Source organism: Culex quinquefasciatus, chromosome 2, assembly GCF_015732765.1.
Source record: "Culex quinquefasciatus strain JHB chromosome 2, VPISU_Cqui_1.0_pri_paternal, whole genome shotgun sequence".
NCBI lineage: Eukaryota > Metazoa > Arthropoda > Insecta > Diptera > Culicidae > Culex > Culex quinquefasciatus.
In genome coordinates this window covers 107,277,211-107,302,902 of record NC_051862.1, presented here as the reverse complement: position 1 = coordinate 107,302,902, position 25,692 = coordinate 107,277,211, and the positions used below count along the sequence as shown (strand labels likewise).

General features: G+C 42.2%; 1 protein-coding gene, 2 long non-coding RNA genes and 1 pseudogene across 3 annotated transcripts; 3 read left to right on the top strand and 1 right to left on the bottom strand.

The window, feature by feature from the left end:
* Positions 1-707: 707 nt before the first annotated feature.
* LOC119766743 lies at positions 708-1,205 on the top strand. The gene is made up of 2 exons (XR_005277092.1): positions 708-973; positions 1,052-1,205. It is a non-coding gene; the product is annotated as an uncharacterized LOC119766743 (long non-coding RNA).
* A 112-nt stretch (positions 1,206-1,317) lies between these two features.
* On the top strand, positions 1,318-3,691 carry LOC119766185 (annotated as a pseudogene).
* A 7,428-nt stretch (positions 3,692-11,119) lies between these two features.
* LOC119767238 lies at positions 11,120-11,631 on the bottom strand. The gene is made up of 2 exons (XR_005277409.1): positions 11,355-11,631; positions 11,120-11,276 (listed from the first exon to the last, which is right to left on the bottom strand). It is a non-coding gene; the product is annotated as an uncharacterized LOC119767238 (long non-coding RNA).
* A 4,492-nt stretch (positions 11,632-16,123) lies between these two features.
* On the top strand, positions 16,124-24,565 carry LOC6042149. Its single transcript, XM_038258178.1, has 2 exons — positions 16,124-16,234; positions 24,169-24,565. Exons 1-2 carry the CDS (start codon positions 16,194-16,196, stop codon positions 24,446-24,448), a joined length of 321 nt encoding a protein of 106 aa, XP_038114106.1. The 5' UTR covers positions 16,124-16,193; the 3' UTR covers positions 24,449-24,565.
* The last annotated feature ends 1,127 nt before the right edge of the window (positions 24,566-25,692 follow it).

The following is a 25,692-nucleotide window of genomic DNA, read 5'->3' as shown; positions in this document are numbered from 1 at the left end:
CATGGAAGCATTTCCCACTTCTTTTGACATTTTGACATTTTGACATTTTGACATTTGACATTTTGACATTTTGACAGTTTGACATTTTGACATTTTGACTGTTCGACAATTTGTCAATTTCTCGGGTAAGTTTTCAAAAAGCCGTAAGAGCCACCGTGACCTCTTACACTAATTTTCGTTTTTCTCGAAAATGAAACAAAATTTCATTTATTTTAAGTATGGGGCACTTTAAGGACGTGTAGATTAACAATCTTGAGCATTTTAAAGTTTGAAGTTACAAAAATAATAATGTCAAGATAATTACTAAACCTACCACAGATATCTTTTGGTAATTTTGAAAGTTGTCACATTTTATTAAAAATCATTACAATATACTTTAGGCATCATATTACAATACTTATCCATCTAATACAATGGTGAAAGAACAGTAATACTCGACCAAAAATTTAAGAATCAAAAGGTATGACGAATTTCTGTTTGACTTGAAAACGTTATTACAGAAATCGTAATTTGTTTTCGTGTTCCTGAGTAGTTAAAAATTTGCGTAATTATTTCAGCATTTTTCAAATGTAATTACATTTCTGCATTGCCAAATTGTTTCGATATTAGGTAACTTTACTACCCATTTATTGTGACAAATCAGACACACCTTATATATTCGAAGAACTTTGGTGCTCGTCTTGCTGGACGGTTGACAGCTTGAACTGACGTTTCATTGTGTTTGAAATTTTCACGCTTCAAACAAGTCGCTCTGTTTCTGCTGCTACTTTTTCATTTATAATCAGCTAATTTGCCAATAAACGCAGAAAATTTGGTGAAAATGTGAAAAAAAGCTTGCTGCTCTTCCCGCTGGCCCTGCGGAAGGCTAATTTGGCTGAGATTTTACAAGTTAGCCATCTCCTAGTGGACTGAATCAACTGGAACCGGCCCTCAATGTTCTCCGCCGTGAAATCATTTTGTTTCTTCGAAACAGGTACGAATAGTTGCTGCTGGTTGCTACAAAAGTGTTGAGTAACAAATTTTTAAACAAATTTGTTTCTGTTCTTTTCAGGTTCATCAATCAACTCGGGAGTGCGAGAGCTCGAGCCTCGTTGCCGAGCCATGGATGGCGCCGCGAAAGTTCTCAATTCTTGAATGTTCCGCCCTGAAGGATGCCCAACACAAGAAAAGAACATAATTTGGAAATAAATAATGCTGTGTGGAAACGCGTCTTGTTCTTATTATTTCTCGAAGGGAACCATTTTTGGGCATGGGCACATCTCACTCATACAGGCGCAAAAGCAAGCTACTCGCACTAATACATCAACAAACTATAAGATGAATGAGTTCACTAATACAAGAAAACAAAGTATGTGTTGGTGTAAAAGTGGTTGAAAAAGCTCGAATATTTCTTGCGGGTTTCCCTCTCGTAGATTGCGCGTGATTTCTCACCTGTCCGTGCATGGAAGCATTTCCCACTTCTTTTGACATTTTGACATTTTGCCATTTTGACATTTTGACATTTTGACATTTTGACATTTTGACAATTTGACAATTTGACATTTTGACATTTTGACTGTTCGACAATTTGTCAATTTCTCGGGTAAGTTTTCAAAAAGCCGTAAGAGCCACCGTGACCTCTTACACTAATTTTCGTTTTTCTCGAAAATGAAACAAAATTTCATTTATTTTAAGTATGGGGCACTTTAAGGACGTGTAGATGAACAATCCCGAGCATTTTAAAGTTTGAAGTTACAAAAATAATAATGTCAAGATAATGGGGTACCCGCCTAGGCAAAATTTTCTAAGAGATGGCGCTGTACGAGTAGTGGTAAGAAATTAAAATTTATATGGGGAAAATCAGTTTTTTCCAAAAATCTCCGAAACCATGCAAGGGAGGCGGGTAAAATTTCTCCTGGTAGTAGATAAAAAAATAACCTATCACTACGTCTACTTTTCAAGCCTCAGTTTTGAGCATGAGCATGAGCATGAGCATGAGAGACCACCCATGGTTGTCCTTCTCCGTTGCTGAACAGGACCGTAATATCCTATCAATACAACCGACCATACGCTTGAACGATCTAATGGTGTTTCCCTTATCAACAGCATGTATGAATGCGTTGAAAAGATAAAACATCAAGATCATTAAAACTAGATCTGAAGCAAATAGGTAACAGTCATTGGCCACCAACGGCGCCCGCCATGTCAGTTTGTAGATCTCGGGGGATTGGGACGGGAATGTTAGTTAGCACAGGTTGCTACCAAGGGTGGGTTCTATACGATATCCACACCCCCACGTGTGCCGGAAAACTACTTCTACTTGGGATTTTGTTAGTGGGTAAGGGTAATGGCCAGGATTCAACATAGAGGATGATGATGCGACCCAATAATCAATAAATTTGGTTTAATAGTGTGATGTATTATGCATTCTCAAGGCAAACAGTCGGAGGATGCGGATGAGATTTTTCCCGGTTATTTGGTGTTGAGTTTAGCATTAATGATTCAATCTTAGACAGCCGGCTGTGGAAAGATAAAACCAAATAAAATGCGAAAACGCGAAACCGCCCGGACCGAAAAACCCACACAATCGAAAACGGCAACGAAAATCCGGCGTGTTGACCGCGACTCACACCGTTCAAATTCTCCAAAGCAACTGTCAACATCGCGAAATCACCCGGGTCGAAATACACACACATCGGGGGAAACAAAGACGGAAACGGCAACGAAAATCCGGCGTGTTGACCGCGACGCACACCGTTCAAATTCTCCAAAGCAACTGTCTTTTCAAGCCTCAGTTTTGAGTTATATTCAAAATAATTAATTTTTAATGATTTCCCCCATACATTTTAAATGCAGTTTACCACTCGCGTGACAGCTGCCGCCATGCTCATTTCTCTCTTGTTTCTCTCTCGCTCTCTCCAACTTTTTGACAACTTCTGTCAGAGCAAACTGTCAAACATCGTCCGTCAAACCGTGTGAGCTGTTCAGCAGAAGGAAAATTTTATATTTTTTGTGATTTTTCGGTGGAAAATGGTTCTCCCGACGTTTGCGGCTACCAATCCTACCAGCGGGACATTTCGATGGGCTCCCACAACTGGGAAACAGTCTGTCGCTAGCGGTTCCACCGTTCCATAAGGTAGGTTTTTGCAGCGGAACCGGGAGGAGGTTATGTTCGTACTGGCTAACATCCGAGTCATTGTCCGGGTATTTTCTCTTCTATTCGGCAGTCTGCGGAGAATCTGGCCAAACTTCAGGCCGATGGCGAATCCAGCAGCATCAAAATGGACTTTGATCACGGAACGACGACGCTCGGGTTCCGGCTCCAGGGTGAAGTTATTCTGGCGGTCGATCTCGTGCCACCGGCGGTCAGTTTATCGGTTCACAGACGATGAAGAAGATTGTCAAGATTAACGAATACCTGCTGGAAACGTTGGCGGGTGGTGCGGCCGATTGTGTGTACTGAGATTGGGTGCTGGCCAAGGAGTGCCGAATCTAAAAGTTGCGCAACAAGGAACGCATTTCGGTGGCCGCGACCAGCAAGATCATGTCCAACATTGTGTACCTACAAGAGCATGTTTATCAGCATGGGAATGATGTTGGCCGGGTACGACAAGCGCGGTCCTCAGCTGTATTACATCGATTCCGAGGGAACGCATACCCCCGGCAAGGTCTTCTAGGTGGTTCGATTTACGCGTACGGTGTGCTCGGATGAGAACGAGCATGATCTAGGACGGCACGCCACGCGACGCACCGGAATGGTGATGGTGCACAAGTACGGGGCGGACGCGCTGCGGCTGTACCTCATCAATTCACCGGATGTGCGCGCGGAGAATTTGCGGTGAGTTTGATATCTTGAGCGTTTCTCCAGAAGTAGTTGCTAATAATGATGTCGCTTTCAGCTTCAAGGAAGACGGCGTCAAGGACATCATGAAGGACGTGTTCCTGCCGCGTTTCGCTTCCTGTTGCAGAACATTGATCGGTTCGAGATGGAGGACAAGATTGTATAACGATATGACGCGGGTCGTCACGCAAGCAAGCGCTCGACGAACGTGATGGACGTGTGGATTACGTCGTTCAAGGAGTCGCTGCTGATACCACAGAGAACAGATGTATATCATTGAACAAACAGCATTGAAAAACGTGTGTATAAATTCAAACCAAAATACGTTGAAAAGAGCTAGGTGTGCACCATCCGCCTAGATAGCGCCACTTCCAAAATCATGATGGCCTACAGTAGCAGAACGTTGGACCATCTAATCACTACATAAAACATTCTGTACGAACGACATCAGACCAATGTCTGACTGTCCTTCATCAGAGGGTTGCAATTTTACGCGCCAAAGAAGGTGAACAAAACGAAATCGGACATAACATTTGTAAAGGGACTATTTTAAATTGTCACTTGAAAAATAATTTTTGAATGAAATTTCTGTTAGGTTTTCGTTAATGTTAATGCATTTTTGCATTATTTTTAGTCAACTGGAATTATACAGAAGGGAATTTTCTATTTAAACGAGGTTAACATTTATTTCTTTCGGAATTATTGAGCCTTTTTTTCATTGTTAAGTCAAGTATTCTCAGCCGCGACGGTGGCGCCACCAAGCGTATCCTGCACACTCTAATTTCTTTGATGCAAGATTGTATGCAACGTATTTTTTTTAGTGCAACAGTGTTTACACACAAGTTAGAGCCTAGATGTACATCTGTTCTCTGTGCTGATACTATCTGTACATGGTCGTGCCGAGGTTGACCAAGTTCATCGATCAGCTGACCGACTGGTATGTGTTGGGTTTGGCGTGGAGGATTACTACCACGAGTTGGATACGCTCTAGGTCGTGCGAGCTGTCAGTTATGGTCAAGGTACATAGAAAATTATGGTATGCCAGATATTGTAGTGATATCATGTAAATTCTATCATACTTTTTTTATGTGTTTTAAAGGGGCTGAATTTATTAACTATGAATTTATTTATGGTCATATTAAAATGTTTTCAAAAAGTTGTTTTTTTCCTCCATCATTTCCAACTGATTGAATTTCGCAAAATTGAAACCACATTTAACGCAGATCACGGCCATCAAGAATCTGAAACAAATCCAGATTTGATTCACAAATTACAAAAGACTAAACAAAATTAAAATAACTCACAAAACAACGATTTTTTCAAATAATTTCTTTGGTTGGTTTAGAATTCTAGAGTTTTTTTTGATTAGGTCCTATAAACATATGAAAGACAATAGTTTATTGGTCCTTTTCAAAAAAAAACTCTGGAATTGTCAATCTGAAAAGCTCAAAGCTAACTCGAACCCGGTAAACACACGAAGCTTGACATATCAACAAAGCAACAAATCTGACAACTTCCAATTTATAAGTATAAAAATTCATTAAGAGGCTAATAAAATTTAAAAAATACGTTGAAAAAATATATTTTGATTTGAAAATCTGCCATACCATGAGCGTTTAAAGCCTTGAAACGCTGGTGCAATTTTGACAGTTTGAGCTGGTGTGAAAACGGCAACAGAGCTCGCACCACACAGGATACGCTGTACGACGTGTTGATGCCATTATGCAAATGATGGCGCCGTTTACGCCCTACCTGACGGAGTTTTTGGTCCAGCGGTTGCGCCAGCTAAACGAGGAAAGTGTGCACTTCCAGATGAGTTGAATAGCAAGTACATCAACCCGCTGATTGAGCGTGCCGTTTCTCGGATGCAGGCCGTCGTTGAAGTGGGCTGTGACATGCGCGATCGTAGAATCGTCCACATCAAGTACTCGTTGACGAAGGTCATCGTCATCAACCAGAGCAAAGAAAATATCTGGACGACATCAAATGCGTCATGAACTTTATCCTCGACGAGCTAAACATGCGCAATATCTCACTCAGCCCGGACAAACAAAAGTATGGCCTGAACTGCGTGCCGAACCGGACCACAAAGTCCTCAGTATTCGTCTCAAGAACGACTTCAAGCAGGTCATCCAAGTGTTAAAAGTACTCGCCGCTCCATCTACCAGGTTGACGAGCAACAGGCCGGTGCCAAAACTACGAAGCGCACAGCGACAACGACGTGCTCTTCCAGCTCGATATGACTCCCAACGATGAACTCATGAAGAGGGCGTTGCTCGCGAAATCATCAACTGCACCCAAAAGCTCATTTTGTTTGTACAACAGCATCGACCAACAGAAGCACGGCCTGCTGATCTCGCTGAAACTCATCACGGAGATGCTCGTTTCAGACAAGCTAACGCTGCTATTCAACTCGTGCCTCGAGAACACCGTTCTGATCAAAATCTGTGCCGCAATCTGCACACGAGGTCGAACGCAAGCAGAGCGTCCAGAGAAGCTTGTCGAATCCAGCAGATTTTATGCGCGCAGAACAAGTTGGTGAGTTGAATGAAAGTAGTTAAAATTAAAAATATATACTAATTCAATTTGATTGCAGAGCATTCTGCGGGGAGTCAACCCTGCGGGAGATTGCCTTCGACATGGTGCGTATGGTGGTGGAGATGAACCTGATGGTCGTCATGATCGGCCATGACTCGCTCGAATGTCACCTAGCACCGATTCCGCTAAGGCCGATGAAGAAGAAGACAAGTCGAAGCCGTTTTTGTCGCATATCGTACCGTCGTCATAATATCAGGCTGCTCATCTGGAAGGCGAGTCGTCGCCGCTTTCAAACGGGCATAAATGGAAAAAGGTTCCAAATGCCACGAGCATGGATCAGGACCAGTCCTGGTAATCTTCGAAAACGATTACCGGCCACTACATTCTGGACCTGCTGCGAAGCTTCCTGCCAGACATCAACTTCCTCAAGCTCGACGATGAGTTCAGCAATTACTGCAAAGAGCTCAGCTTCCTGATCGACCAAACATGAACTGAATTGCCTCCTGATGCTGCTGATAAGCTGATAATTCGTGCCGCGATCTTCGTAACCTACATGTGTGCTGACTTGTTAAATATTGATATTAAATAATAAAATGATATAAGCGTGGAGAGAGGGATGGGAGGGGGGGGGGAGTGTCTCAAGGCTGTTTTCTTCTTTTGTTTTTTTAATGAACAAAATGTAATCCTTTCGGGCCTTCGTCACTTCCCGGCGGAAGGAGAGCTCCTCAACCACGATGCGTCGCTGAACTCCAGTCCAGCGGAGTTCGAGCTGCGGCTGCTGCTCGAACCCCTTTCCGGATACTCGTGTTCCGAATCTTTGTCGGACGTTGGCGAACCCATGCTAATGCACGACTCTCCAGGTATCTCAACATGAACCAGCAGTACACGTGCCATATTCAGCTGCTGTACAGAGGACAACACAACTAACGCATCGAGGCGCCAGCAATGCACTTGATTGGGGGTAAACACAGCCAGTTCGAATCGCGTCCACGTAGTCCTTGGACATCGGATAGATCGTAACGTTGCTATCGTGCGAAAGCAGAACACTGTCAATCGGCAATAACCGAAGGAAACGCTTTGTCCTGCTCTTGTGTGCGGCGGGATAGGAGCGCCTACAGCAGCAGGTATGTCTTGATGAATCTGAATGGGAGGAAATGGTCCAAAATTGATGTTCTGTTTTAGTACATTGAATATTTAGTATTCAATGACATACTTGTGAGCGGTTCCGTTCGATCCGGTCAGCTTGTTTGGCAGCCGCGCGGCCAAGCTCATCAAATGGTTGTCCTCGAGATGATTTCCAGCAGGCCTTGGATTCAACGACATGCTGTACTACGCCGCGATCATGCCATCATCATGTAACGCTCTGCAGTTTGTAGTAATTGGGGTTCTGGGTGAGTCGCCGGTACAGGGACGTTCAGGTAAGGTAATCAACGGTGTCCTATTTGTTTCGACACTTATACCACTTCCGTGACTGGGACTCTGCTGTAAAATGCGCAACACTGCAAATTCCGCAATCGTCATCTTGCCCGACTCGGTTGACACCCCAACAAATACATTGTCCTCACTGTTATAAACTGCGTTGAAGACCTGCGTCTGGATCGGATTAAACTGCGAGAACCGGTCCGAGTACAGCTCTTCGAAACGTGGCTCGAGCAGGGCACTTATCGGCAGCGGCTGCTAATCGAGCAGCTCCATCGGCGGAAGGTTTTTCTCCGGTAGAATCAGGTGGCGAAACGAAACCGTAAGTTGCGTCTCAGCGACAATCCACCGGTAGGAAAACGATGCGCAGGAAGTGCTGCGGTGGCAACGGTTCAAACATCGGCACGAACAATTTCGCCAGGTGGTCGTTCTGGCAGTACTTGTACTCCAGCAGGAAGTACTTGTGATGAAAAATCACCTCGGAATCGACGTCCTCAACTGAAATCCGTGAAGCTTTCCGTCCCTCTCGAAATCCGGCGTGATGGTCAACAGTTGGAGTTACTCCACGTGCAGCGTAGAAAGCGTAATGTGCGGAATGTGGAACGGGCGTAATCCTCCGGCAATGGATCGTCCGCTGGATAGATAATGTGCGTCGCCTCCTCTTCAGGTGTTTTCTAGTTCTGGTGGTTCCTCACGATGTCCGTGATTCGGTACGTCGTTTGAACATGCACACGGTACACAAACATGCCACCATCATACCAAAACATTGCCAAAACATAAACAACAACAAGTCCTACCGTTGCGCACTGTAAATCGGTTCTAAAAAAATGTAACAAAAAAACCGGGATGGTTGTTTTAAAAATTGTAGGCTAAAGAAATTTAAAAATGTTATTATAATCACAAGTTTGTTCATTATCTCTTATTTATTTTAACATCAAGGTAAAAAATAAGTGTTTACAAATAAAATATTAAAAATCCAGAGTTACTGCCCGATACGGTAACTGTTTACGTCACGGTGGTGCCATCTGTTGGTTTAAATTTAGTTCTTCAAAACTACAAACTACCACCAGGGGGATTTGGCGTGAACAAGTGCGAACCAAGTGGCAATTTTGCTGCCCGTACCCCATTACTAAACCTACCACAGATATCTTTTGGTAATTTTGAAAGTTGTCACATTTTATTAAAAATCATTACAATATACTTTAGGCATCATATTACAATACTTATCCATCTAATACAATGCTGAAAGAACAGTAATACTCGACCAAAAATTTAGGAATCAAAAGGTATGACGAATTTCTGTTTGACTTGAAAACGTTATTACAGAAATCGTATTTTGTTTTCGTGTTCCTGATTAGTTAAAAATTTGCGTAATTATTTCAGCATTTTTCAAATGTAATTACATTTTTGCATTGCCAAATTGTTTCGATATTAGGTAACTTTACTACCCATTTATTGTGACAAATCAGACACTCCTTATATATTCGAAGAACTTTGGTGCTCGTCTTGCTGGACGGTTGACAGCTTGAACTGACGTTTCATTGTGTTTGAAATTTTCACGCTTCAAACAAGTCGCTCTGTTTCTGCTGCTACTTTTTCATTTATAATCAGTTATCAGTAATCGCAAGCTCTCTGCCGGTGCTGTTTTTCTGGATCTGTCCAAAGCATTCGACACTATCAACCATGAAATGCTGCTGAAAAACTTGATTGTTACGGAGTAAGAGGTCATCCTAACTATCTGTTGGCAAGCTTCCTGAAAGAACGTGCCCAACAAGTTGTAGTGTCTGGCGTGCTCAGTGACGAATGTGTGATCAGTTGTGGGGTACCCCAAGGCAGCGTCTTTTGTCCATTACTGTTTCTCCTGTATGTCAACGATCTATCTAACCTAAAGCTACATGGTATGCCCCGCCTCTTTGCTGTTGATACGGCAATCTCCTACACCAGTGCTTCGCCTACACGTGTCGTCGAAGAAATGCGAGAGGATATGGAGGTGGTCCAAGATTACCTTACAAACAATCTTTTAGCCCTGAACATCGGTAAGACAAAATTTATGCTGTTTCGCTTTCCCAAAAGGAAATTGCCAACATATCCGGAGCTAACAGTACGAGGAGAACGAATCGAGGAAGTAGCCACCTTTAAGTACCTTGGAGTGCATATCGATAACCGATTGTCTTGGAGTGAACACGTTGAAAAGGTTGCCACAAAGTGCTCTGCACTCAGTGGAGTTCTGAGGAAGTTGTCTAAGTCTGTACCACAACATGTGTTGCTAAAAATGTACCATGCGTTCATCCAAAGCCGTTATCAATATGCAATTGCCGCTTGGGGAACCTGCTGCAAAACACATTTGAAAGTACTACAAGTCCAACAAAATCGGTGCATCAAATCAATCTACAAATTACACTACCTGCATCCAACACGTGAGCTGTATACTATGCCGCAGCACAACATACTCCCGATAAATGGTCTGTACACGCAACGGATCGCTACGGTCATGTTTAAGGCTGTGAAAAACTTAAACCTTCACCACAACTGACAGTTTAGGACAGCTGAACATCGGTATCCTATCAGAACAGCGCATCACCTACGACAGTCTGACTTCAGGACGGAAACCGGTAGGAAAGAATTCTTAACGAGAGGTCCTCATATCTATAACAATTTGCCGGAAGATTTAAAACAGTCGCAAACCCTGAGTGAGTTCAAAAGGAAGCTAGTGAGCTTGCTAGTGAGTCACATTCGTAGCCATTTAGAGAGTTACATTGTACGTTAGAAAATGTCAGTGTAGTAATTAGTAACTTGATTGTATGTCTTGAATTTCTTCTAAATATCTGCTAGTTTTACCAGTTTTAATCACAACCCTTTCAAGGAACACACTGTGTTCATTAGGGAAGTGATTGTTGTAATGTAAAAGTTTTTTTGAATAAAGTCATTTAGTGTGATAATGATAGTGTAAGAGGTCACGGTGGCTCTTACGGCTTTTTGAAAACTCACCCGAGAAATTGACAAATTGTCGAACAGTCAAAATGCCAAAATGTCAAAATTTCAAAATGTCAAAATGTCATATTGTCAAAATGTCAAAATGTCAAAAGAAGTGGGAAATGCTTCCATGCACGGACAGGTGAGAAATCACGCACAATCTACTAGAGGGAAACCCGCAAGAAATATTCGAGCTTTTTCAACCACTTTTACACCAACACATGTATACTTTGTTTTCTTGTATTAGTGAACTCATTCATCTTATAGTTTGTTGATGTATTAGTGCGAGTAGCTTGCTTTTGCGCCTGTATGAGTGAGATGTGCCCATGCCCAAAAATGGTTCCCTTCGAGAAATTATAAGAACAAGACGCGTTTCCACACAGCATTATTTATTTCCAAATTATTTTCTTTTCCTGTGTTGGGCATCCTTCAGGGCGGAACATTCAAGAATTTATAACTTTCGCGGCGCCATCCATGGCTCGGCAACGAGGCTCGAGCTCTCGCACTCCCGAGTTGATTGATGAACCTGAAAAAAACAGAAACAAATTTGTTTAAAAATTTGTTACTCAACACTTTTGTAGCAACCAGCAGCAACTATTCGTACCTGTTTCGAAGAAACAAAATGATTTCACGGCGGAGAACATTGAGGGCCAGTTGATTCAGTCCACTAGGAGATGGCTAACTTGTAAAATCTCAGCCAAATTAGCCTTCCGCAGGGCCAGCGGGAAGAGCAGCAAGCTTTTTTTCACATTTTCACCAAATTTTCTGCGTTTACTTGCAAATTAACTGATTATAAATGAAAAAGTAGCAGCAGAAACAGAGCGACTTGTTTGAAGCGTGAAAATTTCAAACACAATGAAACGTCAGTTCAAGCTGTCAACCGTCCAGCAAGACGAGCACCAAAGTTCTTCGAATATATAAGGTGTGTCTGATTTGTCACAATAAATGGGTAGTAAAGTTACCTAATATCGAAACAATTTGGCAATGCAGAAATGTAATTACATTTGAAAAATGCTGAAATAATTACGCAAATTTTTAACTACTCAGGAACACGAAAACAAATTACGATTTCTGTAATAACGTTTTCAAGTCAAACAGAAATTCGTCATACCTTTTGATTCCTAAATTTTTGGTCGAGTATTACACTCAGCCAAAATATCTATTAAAATTCATATGGCGTACCTTATAAACCGTGAAAAGTTAATCGTTTTTGAATTCCATAAGTTTAAATTATGACTTTTCTAAATCTTATTCAATTTATATGGTAGGCTTATGGCTGTAGGGAATGGACAGGGCAAATATAAATAATAATAAAATAAAATATGTGAAATGAATAATCTTCTTTTAAACAATAAAATATATAAATAAATGGTAAAGCGAAGGTTAATTTGATCAGAACGCCATAAAAAGAGAAAATGAGTGAGAAGACAGCAGAAACTAGCGAGCGTGTGTGAGAGAAAAGAGAAATCGGGTTGTAAGCGTTCGTGTTGAACGAGGCAGTCTGGTGTTTGAGCATAGAACGAACGGATGTATTTTGAACGGTTTCTGAAAATTAAAAATTAAAAAGAAAATGCGACCAAAAAACACTACAGTGGCGCATGTCGGTACATACGTTGAACTGTACGCGTTTGTTTAAGTTATAAGTTATGTTAAAGTTAATGTTTGTTAAAGATGAGATTTTGCTCAATCCGGTTAGTTGGCTTGGAGGCGGCCATTTTGTTGGCGTCGATTGTGGTTTTCCAGAGTGCCGTTCGGTGATCAAGTCGTGACTTGTCCCAGCGCGAAGATTGGGGGAACTCGTGTGTTGGTGCAGTGCGGTTCGGCATAATCCAGTTTGTTGGCGTGAAGGCGGCCATTTTGTTGGAGTCGATTGTGTTTTCCGGAATGCCGTCCAGTGGACAAGTCGTAACTTATGCCAGGGCCAGGGAGGAGTACGTGTGTTGGTGCCGTGGATTGTTTTATTGAGCCTTCTCAAGAGGAATTGATTTAATTCACCAAGAGGAGCAAAATAGATACGGAGTAGGATGTTTCGTCGATTTTGGAGGTGAAACTGTCATTTTCCCTGAGAGGAAGTTCAAGTTTTTTTTTGGATTGTCTCGATCTCCCTGGGAGGAGTAGTAGTTCCCCGAGAGGACAGATTCCTTGAGGGGAAACTGAAAAGTCGATCTCCCTGAGAGGAGTAGTAGTCCCCGAGAGGTTAGATTCCTTGAGAGGAAATTCAAAATGTCGATCTCCCTGGGAGGAGTAGTAGTCCCTCGAGAGGGAAGATTCCTTGAGAGGAAATTGAACATGTCGATCTCCCTGGGAGGAGTAGAAATCCCCCGAGAGGGCAGATTCCTTGAGAGGAAACTGAAAAGTCGATCACCCTGAGAGGAATAGTAGTCCCCAGAGAGGGCAGATAGTGAAAAGTCCCCTGAGAGGAGTAGTAGTCCCCGAGAGGAAGAGGAAATTGAAAATGTCAATCTCCCTGGGAGGAGCAGTAGTTCCCCGAGAGGGTAGATTCCTCGAGAGGTAGCTGAAATGTCGATCTCCCTGGGAGGAAGAAGAATTCATATTTTGATTTGGAGTAGTCCCCTTGATTTGACTTTTGACTTTTGACTTTTGTTAAATTTCTAGCAAAATATTTTTTTTCAACAAAAAAATGTTGGTTTTTTAAGAGCACATAAATTGCTCTAAATATATTATATTCCTGAATTGGTATATTAAAAAACTGGTTTGCTATGCTGCTTGTATTCAATTGCTCGACAAAGTTACTTGGATTGGCATGCCCACCAACTTTTTAGTCGTAAAAGTAAAATATTATACAATTTCTTGAAAATTTTGATTTGCAGAAACACCATTACCCATTTGAATTTAAACCAAAGCAAAATTCCAACTCCGAAAAAAAGCAATATTTTTTGGGAAAAGTTCCACTTAATTTTGCTACTAGGGACAATAATTTGAAGAATGTTTGTAACATTTTCCTTGAAATTTTTTGTTTTGTTAAGTTTTAATGGAATGGATAAAGTTGCTTATCTTTCACATACATTTTTTTCTTTATTTCATCGATTCCATGTGTTGGGCTATCCAGTGTAATTTCGCCTAAATTTTCACATTTACACAAACGGTTCTAAAAGCTTTGAGTGTAGAGGGTGACTATTCTCGAGATTTTCAATTTCCCGGGAATCGAGAGTTGAATTTGGGAATTCCCGCTCGTCACCCTTTTTGAGTGTAATGGTTTTATACAAAACAAGCTAACCCCGACAAACTTCGTCTTGTCATTTTTTTCCATGTGTTGGGCTATCCAGTGTAATTTCGCCTAAATTTTCACATTTACACAAACGGTTCTAAAAGCTTTGAGTGTAGAGGGTGACTATTCTCGAGATTTTCAATTTCCCGGGAATCGAGAGTTGAATTTGGGAATTCCGCTCGTCACCCTCTTTTTGAGTGTAATGGTTTTATACAAAACAAGCTAACCCCGACAAACTTCGTCTTGTCATTTTTTTCCCTTCTTGACGTTTTTAGCCTCCTGTGATCAAAATTTGATTTTACGCAACTTTTCGCATACAATTAGCAGATCTTCCGGAATCGGTTCCGGAGTGGCCAAAGTTGTCACTCTTTAGCGTAAGAACCTTCCTTGGGCTTATACGAACCCAACGTTGCAAAGAGCGCTCCGATCCGACTTTCCGTATTGAACTGATTCGCGTTCGAACAAAACCGTCGAAATTTTATATATATATAGATTTTAAGAAACTTTAGATGTCTAAAAATAAACACAAAAAAAATCAATGTGTTAAAAAGGTAAAATCTAATTGCCTTTGTTTGAAGCTATGAATTTAAAAAAAAAATTTTTTTTAGGAATTTTACATCAATCAAAAAACATAGTCATAGAGAAGAGAAATATTGTTTTCAAAAAAAAAATTGAAAAAAATAGTTTCAAAAGGAATCCGCCCAAAAACAAGTTTCAAAAGGAATCCATTTTCTAATCAGTTGAACTATTTTTTCAGGGATTCAGGAAAATTGTTTGCTGATACCATGAAATTTAAGCTAGGTCAGATCAAATTCTGCTTAAAAGATTAAACAACACTCTGCCTTTTTTCAGTCAACATTAATCCTAAAGCAACTTTTCGTTACTATCTGTATTGGAAACCAATAGTATATCCTTTAAACGATTGAAATGGTTTAAAAATAATAAAACATTAATTTGAATATTCTCCAAAGAATTAAACTGTGGTTGGATTTTTTAGCTGTTATATTTATTTCATCAATTACAATTATATTATTAAAACTCCGCTGAAAATTCAAGTAAACATATCAAAATGATGAAAAATTTGGAGGGGCGCCAAATTGATGCTTCGCCAAGGGCGCCGTGGACCCAAGGTACATGATATGGAACCGTGATAAAAAATTAAATTAGTGAATATTTCGGATTACAATGTATATTTTTGCTAAAAAGAATGGATTAATTGCATAAGCCACTACGCTAATTTTCCCAGGAATAATCGATATCATTTTTCGTTCACTTCCACAAAAAAAGAAAACTGTACAGGACAATTCTAAAGACTTGTCAACAAGATGTTTTACAACAAAGTTTAAATTTTTTTTTTTAGATTGTGTCTCCAACTATGCAAATAAAGAAAACTGCAACTTTCTTAGCTGATTGTACTTGTAATTTTTTTTATTAAATAATATAAATGGTTACACTATGCTAATTCAAATAGTAACCTTTTTGTATAAATGCTTCAAGTGATATCACATAGCATTAAAATATAGAGAGTAGAGGTAGGAGAGGATGTAGGGAATGGACAGGGCAAATATAAATAATAATAAAATAAAATATGTGAAATGAATAATCTTCTTTTAAACAATAAAATAAATAAATGGTAAAGCGAGGGTTAATTTGATCAGAACGCCATAAAAAGAGAAAATGAGTGAGAAGACAGCAGAAACTAGCGAGCGTGTGTGAGAGAAAAGAGAAATCGGGTTGTAAGCGTTCGTGTTGAACGAGGCAGTCTGGTGTTTGAGCATAGAACGAACGGATGTATTTTGAACGGTTTCTGAAAATTAAAAATTAAAAAGAAAATGCGACCAAAAAACACTACAATGGCATTCATTAAAATTATTTATGTGAAAATATCATATGGCCAACCTTATGAACCAGAAATTAGTATGGCGGGCAACATTAATCAAGTGGAGAAGCGGCCTTCAGCAGATTGCAGGTTTTTAACTAAATTTTGAGTTTTTACGTTTTGCTTTGCTATTAATTTGCTTTGCTTTGCTTAACAGGATAAGTAAATGTTTTCCCTGCTGCAGAGACCAGGCGTACCTGGACAAAGGCAAGGACTTCCAGGAATCGACGCCAATCGAACAACATGGGCTAAGCAGGGACAATTCGATCGAAGGCTCCGTGCTGGTCATCGAGGCACCGTGCTGGTCATCGAGGAGTGGTCCTCGTCGTTCAAGGATGTTCGTGCTGAGTCGGTTCGCGTTGAGAAAGGTTAATGGGTGAGTTTTTTTGAGATACTTTTTAATATGAAATATGATTCATTTTTTTGGCGTGCGCGTGTGCGTGTGAAGGTGCGGCTGGCTTTGGCTGTCTCGATGACAGTTGAGCCAGTCAGATTTGCGATTCCTTTCCGTAGGGTCGTAGAATTTTCGCGTCCGCCGTCGGTGTGTTTTTCGTTTTTTTGGCGTGCGTGTGTGCGTGTGAAGGTGCGGCTGGCTTTGGCTGTCTCAATGACAGTTGAGCCAGTCAGATTTGCGAATCCTTTCCGTAGGGTCGTAGAATTTTCGCGTCCGCCGTCGGTGTGTTTTTCGTTTTTTTGGCGTGCGCGTGTGCGTGTGAAGGTGCGGTTGGCTTTGGCTGTCTCGATGACAGTTGAGCCAGTCAGATTTGCGATTCCTTTCCGTAGGGTCGTAGAATTTTCGCGTCCGCCGTTGGTGTGTTTTTCGTTTTTTTGGCGTGCGTGTGTGCGTGTGAAGGTGCGGCTGGCTTTGGCTGTCTCGATGACAGTAGAGCCAGTCAGATTTGCGATTCCTTTCCGTAGGATCGTAGAATTTTCGCGTCCGCCGTCGGTGTGTTTTTCGTTTTTTTGGCGTGCGCGTGTGCGTGTGAAGGTGCGGTTGGCTTTGGCTGTCTCGATGACAGTTGAGCCAGTCAGATTTGCGATTCCTTTCCGTAGGGTCGTAGAATTTTCGCGTCCGCCGTCGGTGTGTTTTTCGTTTTTTTGGCGTGCGTGTGTGCGTGTGAAGGTGCGGCTGGCTTTGGCTGTCTCGATGACAGTTGAGCCAGTCAGATTTGCGATTCCTTTCCGTAGGGTCGTAGAATTTTCGCGTCCGCCGTCGGTGTGTTATTCATTTTTTTGGCGTGCGCGTGTGCGTGTGAAGGTGCGGCTGGCTTTGGCTGTCTCGATGACAGTTGAGCCAGTCAGATTTGCGATTCCTTTCCGTAGGGTCGTAGAATTTTCGCGTCCGCCGTCGGTGTGTTTTTCGTTTTTTTGGCGTGCGTGTGTGCGTGTGAAGGTGCGGCTGGCTTTGGCTGTCCCGATGACAGCTAGCCAGTTTGATTTGACCCTATCAACACCCTATCATACCATTTCAGCTCGATACACATCGAAACTGGTCGTTCGCACCGTTAATCAGTACCTCACTAAACATCAATCATTTAAAACTCGTAAAATCATCTCAAGTTAAAAGTTACATTGTTTAATCCTTCATTCTTTAATTACAAATGATGTTGGTTCTATCTTTCCACAGCCGGCTGTCAAAGACTAGACCATTTCATTTTAAATTTAACAACCAATAAACGGGAAATGTCTCATCCGCAGCATCCCACATTTACTCAGTGCGGACGTTACGCATCGGCGGCCGTTACTGATCGTGTGGTCCGCCCTAGAACCGCCCTGGCGGGCCGAGGGCGAGCCGCCTGGGCGGTTGAAATTTGACATTTGAAATTTTTCAATTTCGTCCGCCCTCCATCCGCCTTGGCGTGCCATGGGCGCATCGCCTGGGCGGTTCAAACTGATCGCTGAAATGTTTCAATATCGTTCGCCCCTCAATCTCCGCGGCGAGCCAAAGGCTGATTGCCGTGGCGGTTTGCATCTGAAGGAATTTATCTCGAATTTGACATTTCAGTCAGTTTCCAACGAGCTTCGGTGGGTGTTGTTATTTAATCGGCGGCTGCTGATTTTCGTGGTTAAGTTTGTGTTGGGAGAAGTGTTGTGTTGTTTAGATTGTTTACTTATGTAAACAAACAGTTGAAAGTGCGTTTGAAATAGTGATTGAAGGTTGTTTTGCAAGAATCGTTATTGTTGGTGTAATTTATGTGACACCCTTATAAATATTGTTGGCAGATGTGCAATCATTTGGAATACTTAGAATTTGATATGTTTCATTGTTGTTATGATTTGATTTGTTCTTTTTGTATGTTTGTATGGAAATTTGGTGTACATTTTGGTAAAAGTATATCTTTCCCAGGGAAACCTCTTGAAGGGTATCGAGGTGGCATTTACAAAGCGGATTTTGTGCCAATGTTTACTCAATTAATGTTAATGTGTTTTTGTGTGAATGTTAACACTCCAAAAGTTGCGGGTTCAGTGCCAGCAGTGGAAGCAATTAGTGGTGCAGCAGCGATTTTTGTCTTTCTTTTGCTTGACGTTTTTTAGGTGTGCATGATGCAGGACGTGGGTAAGAAGTAATTTCAATTATTTTCAATTATCAGTTCAGCGGCAACAATATCATTTAAAATTGTGTTTAATTTTTTTTACAGCTTCCTGGATCATTTATAAATGAACTGCTTATATGTATTTATCTATTCTTCATTTGATTTATTTGAATGTTTATATCATTCCTATTCCTTGTCCTTTTTTCTACCATTCCTCCATACCATATATTATCAAATTTCATGAACTAACGACAGTTACTGAAATAGCAATGGAACCATCTGAAGAATTTTACTTTAAAATATAATTATCTTTCTTCCAGCTTCCGGAAATCTTCTTCAATTTTAATGCCTACATTTATCTATTCACTAGATGATTTATTTAAATGTTTATATCTTTCCTTATCCTATTCCTTTTCTTTCAGCAATGGGACCATCTGGAGCATTTGTCTTTTTAATTATAGTTGTTTGTTTTGCAGCTTCCCGGAATCATCTTTAAAATTACTGCTTTTTGTATTTATCTTTCCACTGTAAGATTTATTTTTAATATTCATATCTACCATTTCTCCATACAATATATGATCAAATTGAATGACAAGTATCTTGGCCACCACAGCCGGAACAGTGAAAAACCAGGATTGTTGTAGATAGGACGGAAAATAAGTTTTATTTCGACTGTTCTTTAGCGAGAGTAAACACACAGTGAGCTCAGTTCATCTGCTTGCGTCAAACCCAATCAACTGCCAGAAAAAAGTACCCGTCACAGAAAATGCCTTACTCTTGCCCACTGCTCTACCTGTCAACACTCCTCCACAAGAGTACAGCAACCTAACCTCTAAGGCTTTACTCAATTGAGCTTGTACAATTTCCCCACATTCTCTGCTACTAACATCACTTTACCATCTTTCACTACGCAACAATCGTTCTTTCGGAAAACAACTTCAAATCCTTTAGCTACAATCGCGGACACTGACACTAGATTCACCGTAAGTCCGGGAACATACTTCACATCCACCAGCTTAACTCCTCTTGCGTAGCCATTGCCATTCCGTGTGCGTAGATTGACCTCTCCTTTGCCAGCTGACTGCAACACTTGGCCGTCCGCAAACTTTACGCATGTAATCGGTGTTAGTTTAGCTTGATCCAAAAGATCTCCACGACCAGTCATATGCACAGAAGCTCCTGAATCCAGATACCAATCCTCCGTTGTCTCCTCCTGTATCGCCGCCAAGCATATCTCTCCTGAAAAAGATCCACTCTCCTCCTCCACAGTAGCAGACAATGCTCTGTTCTGCTTCCCGCCAGACTTCGATCGTTCGTCTTCAGCTCGTACTTTCTTCAGCAAGTCACAATCTCGCATCAGGTGGTGGTCATTCCTTTGTGGACCATCATTCAGTGAGGTACTCCTGGATTTTAGCTCCTGAAAAGTGCTTAAAAAGTGCAAAAATGCCTCAGGGCAAGAAAAAGAGGCGGTCCTCACCAGCAGGATCGGCAGATTTGAAGAAGCTAAAGAATGCCGAAGCGCTACCTGCAAAGCCAGGCAGTTTGAGCAAGGACGCTCAAAAATTGTCTGGAAATCAGTTCGCTACCCTCCTGTGGACGTGAGCGAAAAGGAAGAATTTGAACGACGGGAAAAGTTGCCACCCATTTTTGTGAAAACATCGTCATCGGATTCGGTGCGAAAGTGGCTGACCGGGTTTATCAAATCTGGTGCTTTACGAGCTTCCATTCGCTTGTGTGCTGATGGACTCAAAATTCTGCTACCTACCAGAAAGGATTACAACTACGTTCGGGATTTCCTGAACAACACAAAGATTGAATACTACAGCCATGACGATCCAGGTAAACGCCCCATGAAACAGGTCCTCCGTGGCCTGTACGACATGGATGTGAATGTGCTGAAAGAAGAGCTCAAAACTCTTAAGTTGAACGTGATCGAAGTCTTCAAGATGACGAGACACAACAAGGACATCAAGTATCGTGATCAACTGTACCTGGTTCATCTCGAGAAAGGATCGACAACGCCTTCTGAGCTGAAAGCAGTTCGGGCAATTTTCAACATCATCGTGACCTGGGAACGTTATCGTCCAGTGCACCGTGACGTGACACAGTGTTCGAACTGTTTGCAGTTTGGGCATGGTGGAAGGAACTGTTTCATCAAGAGTCGTTGTGCAACCTGCGGAGGTGAGCACAAAACTCAAGCTTGCGAAACAATCAACGAGAACATCGAAGCGAAATGCTTCAATTGCGGCGGCGACCATTCTACCAAGAATCGAAGCTGCCCAAAACGTGCTGAGTTTGTAAAAATTCGGCAGCAAGCGACGACGAGGCACCAACCAAATCGTCGCAGAACACCACCAACTTTCACGGACGTGGATTTTCCTGCTTTGGCGTCACCTGGAGCGGGATCTGTTCGAGTGGTTCCAAATCTGCAGCCATTGCCGTTGAATCAGCGGCAAAGAGTTGCAGAGCATACAACACCTCCAGGCTTCAGTCAGCAACCGAGGGAAAACCAACCAACATCAACGGGTGAAGGCAGTAGTGACCTGTTTTCACCACAAGAACTTCTGAACATTTTCATCGAGATGACAACAACTCTGCGTGGGTGCAAAACTCGCCAGGAACAAGTAAGAACTCTTGGAGCATTCATCTTAAAATACAGTTCGTAGTTTACTCGTTCTAGTGATTTTGAATATTTCAATGGATTTATTTTTTTAGTTTTAGGTTAGGATTAGTTGTTAAAGTGATTTTTTCTTTTTACCCAAATGTATTCAATTCAATGCAATAATGTAAAACAATTTGAAGCAAATAAATAAATGTGATCAGTTAATAATAAAACGAAAAATACAACAAAGATGAAGAGCATTAGGCCATACCACTTATCATGTAAAAGAAATGTAATTATTATAAGAATGTTCAATAAAGACATATTTAATTCAAAAAAATTCGCATCAGGTGGTCGGGACTGCTACACGCGTAACACAGCCGGCTCGGTCCAGTGTACCGCTTGTCCTTCGCAGCACTTCGAACTACCATGGCCTTCTCCGACTCCGTCTCGATTTTGTTCTTCCGGCGGTCGTACTCCTCCATAAGCTTCGTCTTTACAAACATCATCGAAAGAACTTCCATCCGACCATGAATCGACGACACGGTGCTGTCGAACGAATCGGGCAAATTTGCCAAGACAAAACAAGCCTTGAGATCCTCGTCCATTCGAATGCCAACGTTACCCATTTTCTCGAAAAGCTCCTCCATGTTCAGCAAAACTCCCGAACGTCACCTCCTTCAGCTAGCTCCATCTTCGAAAGCCGTTTGATCAGCGCCACCTTCCCGACCGAAGAATCCTTCACAAAGTATTTCCGCAGCATTTCCCAAGCTTCCTTCGCCGTAGCAGCTTCCTCAATCTCCCTCTGCAGCGCATCATCCACCAGGTAGCCGATGGTTTGCAGTGCCAGATCGTCTTTGGCCGCCCACTCGGGAGATTTCTTCACCTCTGCCTTCGCATCGCCGACAACATAGCTCCAGAGTCCCTCCCGCGTCAAAACTGTCTCGCGCGCCGCTTCCAGGTTTCATAATTGTCGTAACTCAACCTCGTGAACCCGAATTTCGCACCTTCCATCCTTCCGGCAACTTCCTTCGTAAACTTCCAGCAATTTCCTTCGTCACCAAGCTCCACACTAAATCCTCCTTCTTCTACAACTTCCTGTCGCCTGGGCCCATAACCTCTTGGCCACCACAGCCAGAACAGTGAAAAAAACCAGGATTGTTGTAGATAGGACGGAAAATAAGTTTTATTTCGACTGTTCTTTAGCGAGAGTAAACACACAGTGAGCTCAGTTCATCTGCTTGCGTCAAACCCAATCAACTGCCAGAAAAAAGTACCCGTCACAGAAAATGCCTTACTCTTGCCCACTGCTCTACCTGTCAACAAAGTAAGAACATGGGGTGTAATCTACTAGGATACTTTCTTCGGATTAGCTGCGCTTGTGTTTGATTAGATTAGAGTATGAATTGTTAACATTCAATGCGTTGCCTGTTTATATGTAATTACCAATAATACATGAACATTTTAAATAATTTAGTTTTTAAGAATTAGTTAAAGAATTGTTTTTATTTGCAGGAAATGGAAAATCTTCGCAACAAGTTTGCTTATCAATATATTATTTTGTTTCTTTATTTTTTCATCATTTCACCTCAGTGAACTAACAACGCACGTAAGATTTATTGAGAACAAAATTATGTTGAAAATTATGTTTTTTTTCATATTTTTGTTTTATTTCTAAATTTCAGCACACATGAATCTACAAAGATCTGCATTTCTATATAAGGCACTTTGTGTTTTTTTTTTCAGATTCAGACGAACTTGAAAAAACACTATCAGAATCCTGAAGGAACCTGAACGGGTATTCTGCTTGGGCGGATGAAATATGTATGAAAGGCGAATCGAGGGCGGGCCAAAGCGGTTGGGGCTTTTTGGGCGGATGAACTTTATATGGGGGGCGTATCAAGGGCGACCCGCTGGCGAACCAACCTACAGGGGCGGCTGAACCGTATATGAAAGGCGCATCAAGGGCGAGCCAAGGCGGTTGGGGCGTTTTGGGCGGATGAACTTTATATAGGGGGCGGATCGGGGCGATCCGCTGGCGAACCAACCTACAGGGGCGGCTGAACCGTATATGAAAGGCGCATCAAGGGCGAGCCAAGGCGGTTGGGGCGTTTTGGGCGGATGAACTTTATATAGGGGCGGATCGGGGCGATCCGCTGGCGAACCAACCTACAGGGGCGGCTGAACCGTATATGAAAGGCGCATCAAGGGCGAGCCAAGGCGGTTGGGGCTTTTGGGCGGATGAACTTTATATGGGGGCGTATCAAGGGCGACCCGCTGGCGAACTAACCTACAGGGGCGGCGGAACCGTATATGAGAGGCGCATCAAGGGCGAGCCAAGGCGGTTGGGGCTTTTAGGCGGTTGAACTTTCTATGGGAGGTGTATCGAGGGCGACCCGCTGGCGGACCATCCTATAGGGGCGGTTGAACCATACAAAACGGCGTATGTGGGGCGGATGAACGGCGGGTGAAACATTTCAAGGCAAACCTGGGCGACCCCGGGGCGAGTCGCTGGCGGACCAACGTCACGATAAAAAAAACTGATCGTGCGCCAAATTGTTGCAAATTTTATCCGCCAGCGGGTCGCCCGTGGTCCGCCAAATCAAACGCTGGTGGATCGCCAGAGCGGTTTGGCGGTCCGCCAGCGAACCACCGGCGGGCTGCCCAGTCAATGTGGGATCCGATTGTTTGCCTTGAGAATAATATATAACATCTTTCAACAAACACTATGATTTTGGGTCGCATCATCATCTTCTATGATGAATCCTGACCAAACACCCTATCCTACTAACAAGTTTTCAGGTTCCTGGCGCTCGTGGGGTGTAAGCACAGAGTAAATCAGCTGCCCTAGTAGCAACCTGCGCTAACTAACATTCCCGTCCCTTAAAATCGAGGTCTACAAACTGACATGGCGGGCGCCGTTGGTGGCCAATGACTGTTACCTATTCGCAACTGATCTAGCTTTAGCAATCATGGTGTTTTATCTTTTCAGCGCATTCATACATGCTGTTAATAAGGGAAACACCACTAGATCGTCGAAGCCTATAATCAGTAGTGCTGAAAGGATATTACGGTTCTGTTCAGCAACGGAGGGGCAACCATGGGTGATCTCTCATGCTCATGCTCATGCTCATACTTTTTTATATGAAATATGTAAGCAACTTCCTCTTCCAGCATCATCCGTACGGACGCTGTGGGTTGCGGTATTGACATTGACGACATCGACGTGGTCATCTCGTCAACATGCCGCGCCACATCAACACGTAAATTGGCCGGACCGGGCGAACAAGTTGTGCTGGAAACCGGGTACCTTCATCACGATGCTTATCGATTAGGAGCAAAAGAAGTTCCAGTTGACCCTGGCCGAGGCTGGCAGGCAGCCGCTGGAGCCGATCGAAATCCATTCGAACGCCGTAGAGGAATACGCCGTGCTGTACTCGGCGGTGCTGAATGACCTGTGTGAAGCCCTGGATCAGCAAAAGCAAACGATCAAGAAGATTCATAGCGGAATGTCGAACACTAGCATGACCAAGGTGAACTTGTTCAGAAAGCTGAAGGATCGCGTTGACTTCCAGCGAAATTATCAAAATGCTACTTTTTCTACCAATGACTTATTAAATAATGTAACTTTTGTGAAATAAACTAATATATTTATGTTCAATCATTAATTAAGTTTTAATTTAAACAACAACACAAATATCACATTTATAAGATAACTGTATAAAAACCAAAAACTGTGTGTTTATCATATTTAATGTTCATAAGTTTTTCTTATGAAAGCAAAAATCGCTCATACATAAAATTTATAAGATTTGCTTATGGAAAATAATTCATTCAACGATCCAATAAAATTTATAAGGTTTGCTTATGGAAAAAATCTATATGGCATCCTTATGGCTGATATAACATTTTTTGGCTGAGTGTACTGTTCTTTCAGCATTGTATCGAGGTTTTTAAGCGAAGATGGCGTTCGAATGGTGAACGCCCGAAATGTCAAAATCACGCAGTGGTACCAACATTACGGAACAAGTGTGCCATGGCATGACAGCCATATATTTTTTCTAATGTTGGTGCTACTGCGCGATTTTGACATTTCGGGCGTTCATCATTCGAACGCCATCTTCGCTTAAAGACCTGGATTAGATGGATAAGTATTAGGGTGGTCCAAATCCGGACTTTTTTGGGGCTACCCCCTGAAATCAAAGATTGACCCATCACTAGGCTAAATTCCAAATTTGAGCTCATTCTGACCACGGGAACCCCTCCCTCCAATCGCTTAAAGTTTGTATGGGAAAAATCGTCAAAATGTATGGAGAAAAGCAACTGTTTTACTTTTTTACCTGTGGAAGGCGCCATAGTTATCAGATTCATACCATTTCTCAAATGTAGAACCTTCATTAAATTTAGAACAACTTTCTCGAAGACACCATATTTTTAGGATTTTTTTCCCGCGAAGTTATTAGCGCCCAAAACTGACCATTTTTGCGCGGCTAGCTGCAAAGGGGGGTCGAGTTCACATAACGTAGGTGATATTTGTTACACTACAAAGGGATAATCGCTGTGTTCCCCGAGCATGGGTAAATAACAAGGGAAATGCGTAATAATACCTTTCTCTGGTATCAACACCAAATTTTGGTATTCCTGGACCCTTCAAAATTTGTCTTAAGGATTATGCAAGAGCAAAATGTGGTATCATAC

What these genes read in the sequence shown, in the direction of transcription:
- LOC6042149 (XM_038258178.1), top strand. Translation starts at nt 16,194, where the DNA reads ATGTTCGTGCTGAGTCGGTTCGCGTTGAGAAAGGTTAATGG. An exon ending in GCGTTGAGAAAGGTTAATGG is followed by an intron (nt 16,235 to 24,168) that starts GTGAGTTTTTTT and finishes TTCCTCTTCCAG; the next exon opens with CATCATCCGTACGGACGCTG.